General features: G+C 40.8%; 1 protein-coding gene across 3 annotated transcripts in view; it reads left to right on the forward strand.

Moving 5' to 3' along the window:
• QC (glutaminyl cyclase) overlaps nucleotides 1–15,455 on the forward strand; it is a 113,291-nt gene that overhangs the window by 20,629 nt on the left and 77,207 nt on the right. For 2 of the 3 annotated variants that reach the window (XM_087697101.1, XM_087697099.1), the window contains exon 4: nucleotides 4,441–4,476. The exons of the other annotated variant lie outside the window; for it this stretch is intronic. In XM_087697101.1, coding sequence (XP_087553227.1) covers nucleotides 4,441–4,476 — 36 coding nt within the window. The remainder of the gene's footprint in view (nucleotides 1–4,440; nucleotides 4,477–15,455) is intronic. 3 annotated transcript variants of the gene reach the window in all.

Consider the following 15,455-nt stretch of genomic DNA (forward strand, 5'->3'; position numbering starts at 1 on the left):
GTATGACAAAGCACAAATTGATAATAGAACACAATTAGGGTAAGGGTAACTCGGAGATAATGAACATAGTGAATAATGAAACGAATAAATTTTAATAAAATACGATGCTTAATGTAGTAAACACCCTATGTAGTGAATGAATACTGACCCTTGAACTCTTGTGTCTCAAGGACCAAGGTAGAGAGTATGAGCTGGAGAGTGTGTTGTACTTTTGATGAATTCTGAAATGCAACAAGGAGCCTGCGAAGGTGTTTGGCAGCAACAAACACGACTCAAGTGTCGCTAGATTAGTTGGAAGACAGGCCAAATTAGGGCATAATCAACAAAACGCATATGTGGTGATGATGTGGCAGAATTGGAGGTGTTAGAAACCTTGTTGTACAATAGTGAGAGAGTTGCTTTGGGTTGAATGGAGGGCAGCTTGTGAAACCAGCCTTCCTCCTCGGATAGGGTGATAAATAACTTGATTAAGCACTATTTATAGCAATTAACAAATTCACAATACTGAAATGCACTCTTTACCATATAATCTTGGACATTGGACACCTTGTTGGCCCCAAAATGGTGCCCCTTTCGGTATTTCTTTAACTTAATTGAAGAAGAAGTTGATCTACAATGGGATTCTCCCAATTCCTTTCGGTATTCCAACTTCCCTTGTTGTCCAAAATGACCAGCAAGTCTTTAATTTGTTTTGCCCCTTGATTCAAACAATCAATTGGCCTTCGCTGGCTTTGATGGAGATGGAAATTGCCCTAAATTCATTGATTTGTTGGTTCCTTCTCTTGAATTTGACTAAAAACAGCTTCTTGGAGCTTCCAATTTTTGGCATGCTTCCCGAGGTTGCTGCTAAGCCCTAATTTTTGCTGCAGATCAAGGTTTACAATAGAGAAATCTGTAATTTCTCAGCCTCTGGTGATCTCAATGCTGTAATCTTTGGAGCAAGATAGTAGAAAGGTTGGGAGATGAGAGAGAATGTTGAGGAGAGAGAAAATTCAGACTTTCTTCATGAAGAACTGAAGAAAATCTGTGATTTATTGTTGCTGCAGTGTCTCAACAGCTTGTAGATGCAAAGAACTGAAGAAAATCAATCATTTACTGCTGCTGCCCTGTCTCAACAGTCTGTAGATGCTATCATCTTCTGTTGATTGGTCTTCTCCTACTCCTGGCTGCCCCTGAAGATCCTCCAATGGCTGCAAATCAGACCAGTAGCATCTTCCTCCTCTCTCTTGCAAGCTGAATACACTAAAATGCCTCTCTCCAACCTCTAAAGACATTTTTTAGTTTTGCATGGGCATTTTTGACAAGTGGCAGCCTTCCCAAATGGTTTTCCCAGCATTATTCATAAATAAATATTAATTTTCAGTCTTTAAATATTGAAAATTAATCTAGTAATTATTTCGGTGCCCTGAAAAATAATGTGACTGGCCAATAATTAAATTGACTTGGCAACTTCCATTTCCGAGTGTGCTTGTGTCATCTTTGACCATTAGATTGGTGTTAGGTATTGTTAAACGCTACTTCTCTAGTGTCACCAACTGAGACTTATGGCCAAATGAATGACCTAGGCCAAGAACTAGCACCAAATACCGCCGAGTACTTGTGTGGCATAACTTATAGCAACTCTAGCCTTTGACATCCCGTGATTTCCTCAGGTCCCGGGCTCGTAGATTTACTCTCATCTAAGTTACACCTCACACGTGCAACATTTACTTAACCATGTGGTTAAAAATTAATCCATATGTTAAGTGAGGTGTCAAAAATACATGTCCTCATGACAACTTGTCTATTAATAGAAAGTTTGGGGCCTCCCAAATTAGGTTTTGCATGTGGGTCACAAAAACTCTCTAGGACTGCACTTCTTTTATTAAAGTTTGGTAAAATTCATTAATCAAGCATGTTTTGGGGCTGTTTTAATAAAACTAATGTATTTTTAGTTGAACAAGAGAGACATAGAGTAAATAAATATTTGTCTCTACAGATAACAAACACAAGCATAGATTGATAAAATAGCCTAGTAGGGTTAGGGTAACTCAGAGACAAGGAGTATAAAAGATGAATGAAGAATAATGAATAAATACAATGCTTATGCAGTAAACACACTATGCAAGGTGAATAGAAAACCTTGAACTCATGTCTCTAGGACTAGGGAAGAGAGTGTGACTTGGAGAGAGTGTCATTATCTATACAGATCACGAAACATAGCAGATAGCCTCTAAAAATATATCGCAGCAGCAAAATGCAGATGTGGAGAGTTTGGATTAGTGCTGAATAGGTTTGACATACGACAAAGCATAGATTGATAAAATAGCTTAGTAGGGTTAGGGTAACTCAAAGACAAGGAGCACATAAGATGAATGAAGAATAATGAATAAATACAATGCTTATGTAGTAAACACACTATGCAAGGTGAATAGAGAACCTTGAACTCTTGTCTCTCTAGGACTAGGGAAGAGAGTGTGACTTGGAGAGAGTGTCATCCTTTGTACGGATCATGAAACATTGTAGATAGTCTCTAAAAGTATATGGCAGCAGCAAATGCAGATGTGGAGAGTTTGGATTAGTGCCGAACAGATTTGGGACAGCTTGAACAGTAGGCATCACGCTGGAAATTGTCAGTGGGATGTAGGCGATTGCTGTTAACAGCAGAATGCAGTAGTAATGGTGATGTGCTGGCAACAGTTGCTGGATTGAAAAGGTAGGCTGCAGATGTCTTGTCAACAGTCAATGTAGCAATCTAGTGACTCTGAGGCAGTGGTCAATGGCTAGAAACTTTTGCTTGATAGTTGTGGATCAGTAAACGCAGGCGTGGAGGGTAGGAAAAAGCTGCTAGCTGATGGATAGCAACCTCAAACTGAGATATTTGTTGGGAATCCGTGTGGACAGCAAAGGACATGCACCAACAATTTGCAAAAGAAGGATGGACTGAGTGGTGGGCAGCTTGTCTATTTATAGATGAGTGGATCCCTCCAAATTAGGGTTTGGCTTATGGGACATGGACACTCTCTAGGATTGAAACTTTGGTTAATTTACATGTTTTGGGGCTGTTTTAAAGAGCTCATTAGTTTATAATGCAATTTTTAGCTCAACACACTTGCAACCACACACGCACACCCCCTTTTGCTCTCAACTTGAAAATAGTGCATTGTTTAATTTTTCCCTACTAGTGTAATATGGTCCTTGAAATGATTCTTTTGGAGTGTTTTAATATATTTGTTAAGTGTTTTTTTTGTCAAAATGAGCACTATTTTTTGAAACCCCTTTTCCTCCATGTTCCTAGAATGGGGTGTTGAGCTAAAACATGCTTTATAGCTGATTAGTATTTTTAAACAGCCCAAAACACTCTTAATTAATGAAAACATAAATTTCGTGCACGGTTCGAGAGAGTTTCAGTGGTCCCCCAAAATCCTAAATTTTTTGGGCACTCTTAAACATGTATAAATAGACGGGCTGCGCACCATTCAGCCTTATCCTTTTGTGCAGGTTTCTCACTCTCGTGCCGATTTCAGCCATCAGCCACCTACCATCTGCTGTCTAGCCATCATCGACTGCAGCCCATCACCATCCAGCCCTAGGTGACCTGTTTTCAACCATCGCCCTGTTGTTTGGAGGTCTCCATCTATTGCGTCATTATAGCACTTGATTAGCCTACATTTTCAGCATCTAGTGCCAGGCAACAGGCTGTTGCCATCTGTCCCACTAGGTGACTGCTGCAGTACTTGCATTATTGCTGTCTAGCAGGCCGTCTACATTAGCAAACACCTCTCCTATTTTGTTGCTTGATAGTTTTCTACTTCAGGTGATTAGATTTCAGCTCTATTTGGTGGTATACTGTTGCGTTTACTAGATTTCAGCCTCCGATTGCTATGATTTAGTGGCCAGCCTGCTGCCTTTCATTATTAAGCACCGTCTCATCTCCGACTGGTGGTTATTGCACTTGGGATCTGTCTTTGGTGGACGTCACTCTCTAGCATTGCATTGCTCTGCCCTTGGGCATTCTGTAGTCTACAGCATTCATTCACTTCAGAGTTTCTTGTCTTTGTGTTTGAGTTTTGAGTTTTTGCGTTTTGCGTTTGGGTTCAAGTTTTGCTTGTCTTTTTTTGAGCCTTTGTGTTTCAGTCTTGGTTGTACATGGCGTGTTTTCTCAGCGCAAAACCTAGCATATCTTCACATGGGGCCTACCCATTCTTATGATGGTCCCCCTTCTTGTTCTTGGTAGCTATGTTCAGTTCACACTTGTACTATAATCAACATGTCTTGAAATCATTCCTTTTTTTTTTGGCTTTATTTATGACATAATGAGAAAAGAATAACCTACACATAGAATTTTGAGTGTCAAATGTCTCTATTTCATGCTTGATTTCTGTCCAAGTCTTGTTGTAGTTGTTTGATTGTGGTTTTTGTTTCTGTTTGTTCTTGTTCTTGTTCTTTTTGGGTGTCTAGTCATCTATCCGGCGAGTTCGTATACAAACAGGGGAGGTGTGACTTTCTAAACTATTTCTGTTGAAAAATCAATTTCTATTTCTGTTTATCTTCACAAGACAACATGAGCTATTTTTCTGTTGATCGGAGTCTAAATACATCAGCTGAACTGTTGATTTGCAAGAATTTTGTCGAAAGCATAGCATCAAGTATTGGTTCTTTGTCTGTTCCCCTAGCTGTGCTAACCTAAACAACTGAAATGAAGCCTGACTGTGCTTTACAAAATGCGGCTACTTTCCATTATTTTTAGAAAGAGGAGTCATTTTTATAAAGAGAAATTGGTTTTTTGCTGTAAAGGTGGCTTTGAAGTCAACTAGGTAATCCATCATACGCCTCATACAGGGGAAAACACTTGTGATTCTTCAAATTTTGTTACCTATGTGCTGTTTATGCACTGTTTTGATTTGGGGTTTTTTTGTGATAAAAATGATATAAAAAAGCCCCATAATGAGCATCTCTAAAGAGGCAAGGAACCAACTGATTTTTCCTCCACTTGGTCACATCACTTACAGAAGACCATTTTGAGAAAAGGACTTAGTACTTCTGCTTGGATGAATTTCCAGACTTTGGCTCTGTCATTTCTGCAAGAACTTAGTTACTTCTGCAAAGTTATCTTTGAAGCGAACTAGGCAATCCATCACCTGTACTCATGTATGGAAGTGGCGATTCTTCAAATTCTGTTGCTCATGTGATGTTGTGATTCAGGGTTTGTTTGTGATAAAAGTATGGAAAAAAGGCCCCATAATAAGCATCTCTAAAGAACAGCCGATTGACTGTTTTCCCCACCACTTAATAACATCACTTGCAGCAGGCCAATGAGCAAGGACTTACTTCTGGTTATAAGAATTTCTGGACTTTGGCATGATCATTTCTGCAAGGGTCTTGTGTTTGATTGTGGTTTGGGCTTGTCTTGCCAGCTTGAGTGGATTGAAATCTTTATGCAACCACTGGTACAAGAATTGAGCATCAGGATCTATGCCCAGCTGTTGGATGTTTACAAGCTTCCAAACCCTTAAACTACTTGTGACTGTGCATCTTCTTCAACTACCCATGCTGAGATCCCAAGCCAACTTGCAGATTATGTACAATGCTTCAATACCAATCGCAGATCTTTACATGGGTAGTATTTACAGGTTTTTCTACATTGCTGCACTCCTTGGGAATTATGACATCATCAAGTTTTGCCAGGAGTGCAAACTTATTGACAGTCTAAACTGCGGTTCTGTAAGCAGCTCCCTCAGGTGAATTTAGTATACAGCAGGTTCCATGTTCCCAACACTCTGCACTTTGCTCCCAGCTGCAGAACTCAGAAAGTAGAACTGAAAATGTAGATCCACATACTCTGTACTTGTTCAACATGTAAGTTCAGCAGTCATTTAGTCTCACATGTGAGAAGCTACAGTAGTTTCATCAATGACATCAGTAATACGGCTTGTTGAAATTAGTGTAATACTTGCAATAGTACAATGCAGAGTCATGAAATTCTAGGTCAGCTGGAATTTACCTACGTCAAACATGAACTGGCTTTGACTCCGCTGCTAATGATGTTCACTTCTTGGTTGAGTCTGTCACAAACAAAAGCTTATGCATTATAGCCCTAAAGAGTGGTGCCTTGGTGGTATTGAATGTCGAGAGTAATGGTACACTTGAGATATCAAAGCACTAGTGCATGTGCCAAGGAGTCTAATGGAGAGAAGTGGTAAACTGATTCAAAAAGCTGAAAGAGAACGAGGTGTCTGCATGCTGTTGGTTAGGTATGTAATGGGACCAATTGCCTATATTTGGTGGCATTTGCTAGCTCCAATGATCGAGCATAAGCTTGGAGCTCGAATTTATGGGGGTGGTAACATGCGTACAATCCGCCATACCAAAGGTAGAGAGGATATTCCAACAATACTTTTGTTGGGAACGAAAATCCCATGCTCATCATGAGTAATCTCCATGATAAGGAAATAGCGTAATGGACATAAGTCAGAAGTCAGTTATCTCTAAGTATGATATAACTGCTCCATGACATCGGCTGTGTATGAGATGATGTAAAGATCAAATGATCCACCTACAAAATAATGAAACACAAAAGAGAATCAACTAAATGTAAAATAGAGGTTAGCATTCAACTGCTTCTGGATGAATCGGTGTGAAAGAAAGAAAACATGAATCCTAGGATACCAAGCTTGAGGGACTTGCTTCAGGCTGTAAATGGCCTTATGCAAGTGGAAAGCATGATCTGTCTATCCTGGATTGGCGCATCTCTTGCGCTGCTCTGCGCAGACCTCCCTAAGAATCTCCCCATACAAGAACGCACTCTTGATTAACATCTAATGAATGGGCCACCTGTAATTGAATGCAAGAGATAGGTGGTCATCTTGGCTGTTAGTTCAAATGTCCTAGTGTAATACATGCCCTCCTGCTGTACATAGCCGTTAGCCACTTGATGGGCTTGTTCCTATTCAATGTACCATTTGAAAGGACCTTCACCTTGAAAGTCTACTTCATGCTGATGAGAGGGCCTATCCACCGAGACCTATGTGTATCAAGTAGTGGAATCAAGCTCCTCCATGGATTCTCTCTGTGTAGGCACTAAGAGGGTCTACATTGGAGGAGGAGAAGTAGAAATATTGGTGTGATAAGAGAGAAAAGGATCATATCCCTCTGCAACAAGATGGGAATGTCGAGACCCAACTAATTTCTCTAGTAGCTTGTGGATGCCTGTAATCCCAAAGGGTCTGTCTGCTATGGGAATGGCCTTGCAATCTGGACATGGAACAACTGAAGGATGTGTTGGAGATTGTGGAATCGGTTGATCCTTGGAAATGTGATGAATATGTGGAGTGGGAGGCATTGGGGGAGCCTGATGATAATGCAATTCTAAACTTTTAATTCCTAGAAGCCTTGGTAACGAAAAGGTTAAGTTTTGGTCCTACGCACAAAATATACAAAAACGTAAATCAAAAACCTCGGTATAAAAAGTGTACCAAGCATTGGATGAAATTCCTTGAATAGACATCTGACTTGACCCTTCGTTCTTGATGACTTGGTGATTAAGATTAATTGCATGCTGATTAGATTTGGACTCTTATCACTAGCATACTTGTCTATCATACAAAGCAATACTGATTGCTAACCAAATGGTCTCCTTGCTAGAGTTTGAGGGGATTCTTTCAAGGAGTGCTATGTAGACGTGTAACGTGAATGATTTTTCAATCCATGTCTAAGAAATGCTATTTTTCTTCCAATAATAATATTTGCATCATGAATAATGCTTCACATGGTCGTAATACAAAGCACTGCTAGTAGCTCCTTTGCATAACCTGAATGTGTTAGCTAAAATTTTTGCTCTTGCTATGTGAGTTTTTTGAATCACAATTCTCTTTATATGCACATCAAAGTATAATCCAGATGGTTTTACCCATAATCGTGGCTGTTTTTGTTACTAGATTCTTGAGATCTTGACATGCTTTCCTATCCCAGTCTAGGCAGATGGTTTGTTTTCTCAAATCCAAAAAAGAGAAAATTCTATTAGCAAATCCCTTAGAACAAAATATTTTGAGGCAAAGTACAAGATTAATCTTGTAATGGGCTTCCAAGATATGACATATATACAAAACAAAGAAGGGAAGTCTAGTACAAGGAATGACTGAAGAACAAATAAGGTCTATAGTGCCAGACCATGTGTGACTCAAAATGAAAGAAAATGCCAAAATTTAAGACCTTGAGAAAAGCATCTCTTCTCCTTAGTGTCTCGGAATCACCTTGTAGCCTCTCTTATCTTCCTCAGAGGGAGTGGACAATCTCTACCCATAGAGATTGCTTTAATTTCAAACGAACTGATATAAAGATGACTCTGTCCACTCGTGTGCTTCCACTATGAAGCTTAGATGGCGATCCAGACAGATAATAGGCAAAGAGCTTAAGGGTAGTTGGAAGAACTTTGACTGGGTAAGATAGATTGACGATTGCTTTGGAGGGGTCTTCCTTTTATAGCTCGGGAAGGTAGTTTGGTGAACATATCCAATCATATTATAAATCTTCCCTAGTCGGCCAAGGAATATTTTAGGGAATATTTCCTTTACCATCGAGCCAGGGGTGTTGCCCCCCTTCAGACTCCCTATCTAGGGGCCACTTTTGCGGCCCTCGCACCCCAAAATAGGGGTCCCTGATAACTCCTACCACTGCGCAACTTGATGCATTGTGCCTTGAGTTGCTACCAGCATAACTAGTCTATCTAACCCAAAGGCTAGATCCACAAAGGTCACCTTTTTGCCATCTGATCACATAGACCTCATCTGACATACAAGTCAGGACTCATCCAATGTCTGTGTTCATACATGGCTTTTCCTCATAATGGGGGCCTTACAACTTAGAGCACCATGGATCATTGGTGGCACCTTGCGAGGGTGGGGCATTGAACATATCTAACACCTCCCCTCAATGTCCATCTTGCAGGTGAACTACATTCTCAGCCCAACGCGGAGTCTTTGAAAATGAATTTAAAGGAGATCCTTTGCAAGAGCTTTGGTGATGATATCTGCTCCATTCTCCTTCGTTGGCCAGCTCTACTATTCCATCCTTGATCAAGTCACACACATAGTAATATTGGATCTCAATGTGTTTGGTACATGCATAAAGAACTGAATTTTTGGCAACGGCAAATTGCGATGCAACTTTGATTGTCACATCTTAGCACTGTTGAATCTTTATCTTGTAGTCCCATATGCCATAGGATTCTCCTTAATCATACTGCTTCACATGCAACATACCAAGTTGCCTTGTACTCTACTTCGGTAGAAGACAATGCCACAATTAGTTGCTTCTTATTGATCCAAGAGAAGACTCTTGAACCTAAAGAGAAACAATATCCAGAAATTGATTTCTTGGAATCACAATCACTTTCCTAATCCAAGTCATAGTTCCCCCTAAGAGCACTTTTGGAACTATATGTGATACCGTAGTCAAGAGTTCCCTTCAAGTATTTGAGCACCCACATCCCAGCTTTTCAATAACTTTCTTGGGGTTGGTTTAAGAACTTGCTCAAGATCCGAAGAGCAAAACTGATATCTGGCTTGGTGTTACATAAGTAGATGAGGCTACCAAGCATGCTCCTGTACCTCCCGATGTCTGCTAGTGCTGATGTATCCTCAATGGATAACTTCACATTGATCTCCATAGGTGTAGCTATCTCCTTACACTCGGTTATGCCAAATGCTTTTAAGATCTCCCATGTATACTTCTTTTGAGAGATGAAGATTTTGCTAAGCTCTTGTCGGACTTCAATCTCCAAACAATAGTGTAGCAAGCTCAAGTTTATCATTTCAAACTTAAGAGCTCAAAGCCTTTCGAGTTTGATGGATCATATCTTCTTACTCACTTGTAATACAAAGGTTGTCCACATATAGGACAATCACTATATACTTTTCACTATCCTTGTAAACATACAAATTAACATCTGAGGTACATCTTTTAAAATCCAAGCCTAAAAAGAGTTTATCTATCTGTTAGTACCATGCTCTAGGGGTAGGTTTCAGCCCATACAATGCCTTCTTCAGCTTACAAACTTTGTTCTTAGAATGGGGGAGCTCAAACCCTAGTGGCTAAGACATGTACACCTCCTCCTGGTCACCATTCAAGAATGTTGATTTAACATCCATTTGGTAAACTAGCCACTTCTTACGAATGGCCACTGCAAGTATTGTGTGAATAGTGGTCATTCTAGCAGTTGGAGCAAATGATTCTTGAAAATCAAATCCTTTAACTTGTGAAATCCATGTGCAACTAATTTGGCTTTGTAATTTTCTAAGCTGCCATCAGCTTTGTACTTTATCTTCCATACCCACTTGTTACCAATAATTTTTCTCTTTTGTGGTCGATCCACTAGTTCCCAAGTGTCATTCTTCATTATGCTGTCACACTTAGCTTGCATAGTTGGTCTCCATGTTGGAATGACAAGTGTTTCTTCCAAGTTTGCTAACTCCTTTACTTCTGTCATAATCTTAGCCATCAATGAATGCCATATTGACTATGTGAACAAAAGCCTTTTTTTGCTCTATTCTTAGAGAGCTCCTTGGTCCATTCGCCTTTTCCTCAACTGTGGTAGGCATAGGATTACTGCGATCATAGAGCTACTTTACCCTTTGCACCAATGGCTTGTACAGTGATGTGATTGTAGGTTGGTGAATTTTTTCTTCATTATCCGAAGATGATGCTTCCTCCTCCTTGAGGATAGGGATAGCTCTTGGGATAGGTTCATAGTGGACTACTTCTTCGCTAGATGATAAAGTGGAAGAACTTATGTACTCCTCCTCTAGTGTATGTGGTTGCTCCTTGGATACCACATCACGGCTCGCTATGATCTTCTTTGCCTCTTGGTCGTACAATTTATAAGCCTTTTGCTCATTACTATAATCCAAAAAGATACAATTTGTGTCTTTTGGATTTAACTTGTTTCTCTTATCCTTTGAAACATGTGCATAACATTCACATCCAAAAGTTTCAAAATGTGAGACAGATAGTTTCTTACTAAAATAGGCCTCATGAGGAGTTTTGCCCTTAAGAGCCTTTGTGTAACTTTGATTGAGAATGTAGACTGTAGTATTAGCAGCTTCTATTCAAAACTGGTTAGGCAATCCCTTGCCCTTAAGCATGCACTTGTTAGTAGATATGTCAGCTCATGTGTGAGTTTGAGCTGTAGAGGCTTGGGCACATTATTTAGGTTATTTAGACATTTTTTATTGGGTCATTTTATGGTCATATTGGGTATTTATTGCTAGCTGACCAGCATTAAATGCTGGCCAACTTGACATATTTTATGGCATTATTGTGCCTATTTATTTTGGGCTCCTCCTCCTCAGTTTGTCAGTTCACCACCCGGAGTTCCTGTGGAGAGAGGAGCCGGTGCCAGTGTCCACGCAGCCAATGACTCACCATTGTATGCGACAGTCTCGTGTTTGATATATGGATTCCATTTCTGCAACATACATTTGAGTTCTCATCTGTACTGTGCTCTTTCTTTCCCTTTCTCTTTTGTCTTGTGTTTCAGTAGCTGTGTTTTCTTGCTGATTTCAAGACTATTTTCACCCTTGCTGATTAGGTGACTGCTGCTCCATATAGGCGACCTGTTTTACCTGCGTTGCCTGCATTTTGGTGTTCTTGTCTCCTTCTTGACTGGGCGACTGTACCTTCAGGCCGTTTTTGCTGTTTTTAGCAGTTTATTTTTTGCAGTAGCTTTTGTCTTCTTTTGGTCAGATTTTGGGTTATACTGTATGCGAACTCTTGTTTTTTGCAGTCTGTGCTCGTGTTTTGGCTATGTTCCCTCTTCCTTCTTTTCTCTATTTCTCTTCTCAATCCTCTACAGATGGCTCCTCCATGCACATCCACTGATGACAAGCTCCATGGACCTGATTATTACACGTGGAGTGCGGTGATGTAGGCTTGTTTTATCCATAAGCGATTATGGTACGTGGTTGGCGAAGCTCTTGCACGCGCTCAATAGCCTTCTGTTGTTCCAGCTGATTTTGATGAAGACAACCATGAGGAAGCAATGCTTACATGGGATTCGGATGATGCTTGTGCTTATTCGGCCTTACCTCGGTGTATTTTCAAAGAAGTCCTATCGGCGGTCACCTCCAACAGGACAGCTTCAGACATATAGTTGAAGTTGTAGTTGACGTACGAGGCACCTTCCACTATGAGGGCTGTTATTCTTTATGACCAGCTCCAGCAATTGAAGTTTGAAACCAAAGATACGATCCAATCATTCCTACTTCAAGTTACCCAAATCCAGGACCGGCTTTGCACTATGTAGTCTTCCCTATCAAAGGCATATCTTGTTGGTATGGCTCTCTACAAGCTTCCTCGGGAGTTTGATGGAGTGGCGAATGCTTTATGGGCGCAGACATCTTCGACTCCTATCAATTTTCTTCATAGGTCCTCGATACTACTTGAGCATGAGGCGACTTTGCAACTACAGGTGCGGCTTTGTCGCATTATGGAGGTTTGGGTGAGGCTCTTGTAGCTTTAGAGAGGGGTTTGAAGATGAAGAAGTTGAAGGCCCAGTGTTATCACTGTGACAAGAAGGGCCACTTGCAGAAGGACTGCAAAGAGTTAGCGGCTGCTAGGAAGAAAAAGGAGTAGAAGACGAAGTGAGATGCGGCCTCCTTCGATGAGTCATCATCCGCCTCAGATCCCGACTTAGATCCTTTGGCCAAGGCGAAGTCCAAGGCGCGGAAGGGATCCTCTCCTTTGGATCGTGGGAAGGGCTTGGTGGCCCCTTCCTCAGTTGCTTTCTAGTGGTGGTGACGAGGTCATCCCTCACGACTCTCCAGTGTCAGAGAGGGAGTGTGAGAGGGTGGTGAGATGAGGGAGTCGCGCCTTATCTATATTTCTGTACAAATGCACAGGATCCAGAGAGGGACGTCCCCGCCGCATCAATCGAAGTCTGGCAGGTACAAATCCTGGAGCTAGGATTGACATCTCGATTCATGATGGATTGATTCTTTGACAGAGAGCGGGTGGCTTTTGTCTGGAGCTCACATGAGAGGATACTTTGGCAGTTTGGCCAAAGGAGGGGATCCATGGTCATTTATGTGCTGTGGCATTGGTAACAGGATGGTCATGTGTGCTACATCAGCGGCATTGTTGACAACATTGAGAGCTACTATGATCTTCTCTATTTTCCAGAGCTAGTACGATCGACATTGACATCAGGTTATCTCAAAAGCACCTTGGTGGTGTCTTGATCACCCACTGCTTGGGTATCCATGGTTCTACTTGGTGGTTCTATGTTGTATGGTTTATGATTCATTCTCATTGTATCATTGTATTGTATCAGATCACCCATGATCTGAGAGGGCGTTAGTAGATATGTTAGCCATATGTGAGTTTGAGTTGTAGAGGCTTGGGCACATTATTTAGGTTATTTAGGCATTTTTTATTGTGTCATTTTATGGTCATATTGGGCATTTATTGCAGTTGGTTAGTTTACCACTTGGAGTTCCCATGGAGAGGGGAGCTGGTGTTGGTGCCGGTGCCCACGCAGCTAGTGACTCACTGTTGTATGCGACAGTCTCGTGTTTGATATATGGATTCTAGTTTTCGAGCACACATCAGAGTTCTCATCTGTATTGTGCTCTTTCTTTCCCTTTCTCTTTTGTCTTGTGTTTCAGCAGTGTATTACAGCTTATGTTTACGCTTCCATTATTGCACCACTTTTGATAGCACCTTGCCATTTCGACAATGGTGTGATTTCGCCATTGAACAACTTCATTCTGTTGAGGTGTATGAGGCGGCGTTAATTGATGCTTAATCCCTTTGCTCTTGCAAAAGTCTTCAAACTCCTTTGAGTTGAAGTCACCACCACCATCTGTTCTAAACTTCTTCACACTTGCCCTATTTCATTCTCAACAAGTTTAGCCATTCTTTGAACTTATCAAAAGCTTGAACCTTATCACAAAGGAAGAACATCCACATCTTTCTACTATAGTCGTTGATGATCAACATAAAATAAGAAGATCCTCCCAAGGCTTTTGTAGGCATTTTACTGCACAAGTCAGCATCTACCAACTCTAGAAGAGCCTTCACTCTATTCTTACTTTCTTGTGAAAATACATTTCTCTGTTGCTTGACTATCATACAAGCTTTACACGATTCCTTTATTTCAATTACTACAAGTAGGTGAGCAACCATACCTTGGTTATGCATCTTATTCAACACTTCGCCCTGAATAGGGCATTTTGCATCATTCCTAACCATCACAGTGATGGATTCTTGCAGAGGATTCATAGAACTATGACCTTTCTTGTTGGTCATGTGACAAGAGGTGCCACTATTCAATATCCATGAGTCAGTGGTAGATATTTTTTGCACCAAGGAAGACACTTTCTCAGTTAACCATGAATAACTCCCAACTCTGCTTCAGCCGTATTAGCTGTCTCCTTCCCTTTAGTCTTTATAGTGCTATTCTTTTCATTGGCCTTCCTGACACAGTGGAAGCACTCTCCTTGAAACTTTTTCTTATCGAGAAACCACCTTTGTCTTTCGCATTGGCGGAGAATGCAACATCTTCCATTGTTGCTACCTTCTTGGGCTTTAAGCCTCAACTCCTCCTCCATTAGTAGTGCACAAAATTCCTCCAATGTCAAAGCTTGGGGTCTCACCTGAGTGTTTAGGGTAGTTACCAATCCGTTAAACTTTGGTGGATAAATCTGAAGACACCTTCAAGATAGCTCCTCACTAGTCTTTTGTATCCCAATGCCAACCATTTGGTCCCGTAGATTTTTGATCCAAATGATGGATGGCTTTGATTTCACATTTTGTAATGACTCCTTAATACGTTTCAAGTCTCTAATGCCTTGGTTGTATATTGAATCAAGATCAAAACACTGTCAAAACAGCTTGTAGCTAAAGCACACAATGCATTTATGTTCCTTCGTTTCCAAGCTCGCAGAAGATTTGCATTTGGAGGAATCGTGGCACTTGAATTTGATGGGTTAGGGGTGGATTCTGATTCTGGGTCAATCTCGAGCACCATCTCTAGAAGCTCATAAGAATCAAGGATAGTTGTAATGTTAAACTTCCACAAAGTATAGTTTGTACCATCTTGCCTTTGCTGAAGGTTGGTGGACAAATTTTCTGTTGCAGCCATTGTCTCTCGTGTACTCTTCACTCCTCGAAGTTCCCTGGGCTTTGATACCATGTAGAAATCACATGGCATAGCGGACAGAATCTGAGCAAGGAGTAGAGAATACACAACAAATATAAAAAGAACAAAGACTGCTTTAATTTCAAATGAACTAATACAAAGATGGCTTTGTCCACCCATGCGCTTTCACTAAGAAGCTTAGATGACGATCCAGATAGATGATAGGCGAAGAGCTTAAGGATAGTTGGAAGAACTTTGACTGGGTGAAAAATAGATCGATGATTACTTTGGAAGGGTCTTCCTTTTATAGCCTGGGAAGGTACTTTGGTCAGCATGTCCA

This window comes from Lygodium microphyllum, chromosome 17, assembly GCF_053477565.2.
Source record: "Lygodium microphyllum isolate KBCC chromosome 17, Lygodium_microphyllum_v1.1.10, whole genome shotgun sequence".
Taxonomy (NCBI): Eukaryota; Viridiplantae; Streptophyta; class Polypodiopsida; order Schizaeales; family Lygodiaceae; genus Lygodium; species Lygodium microphyllum.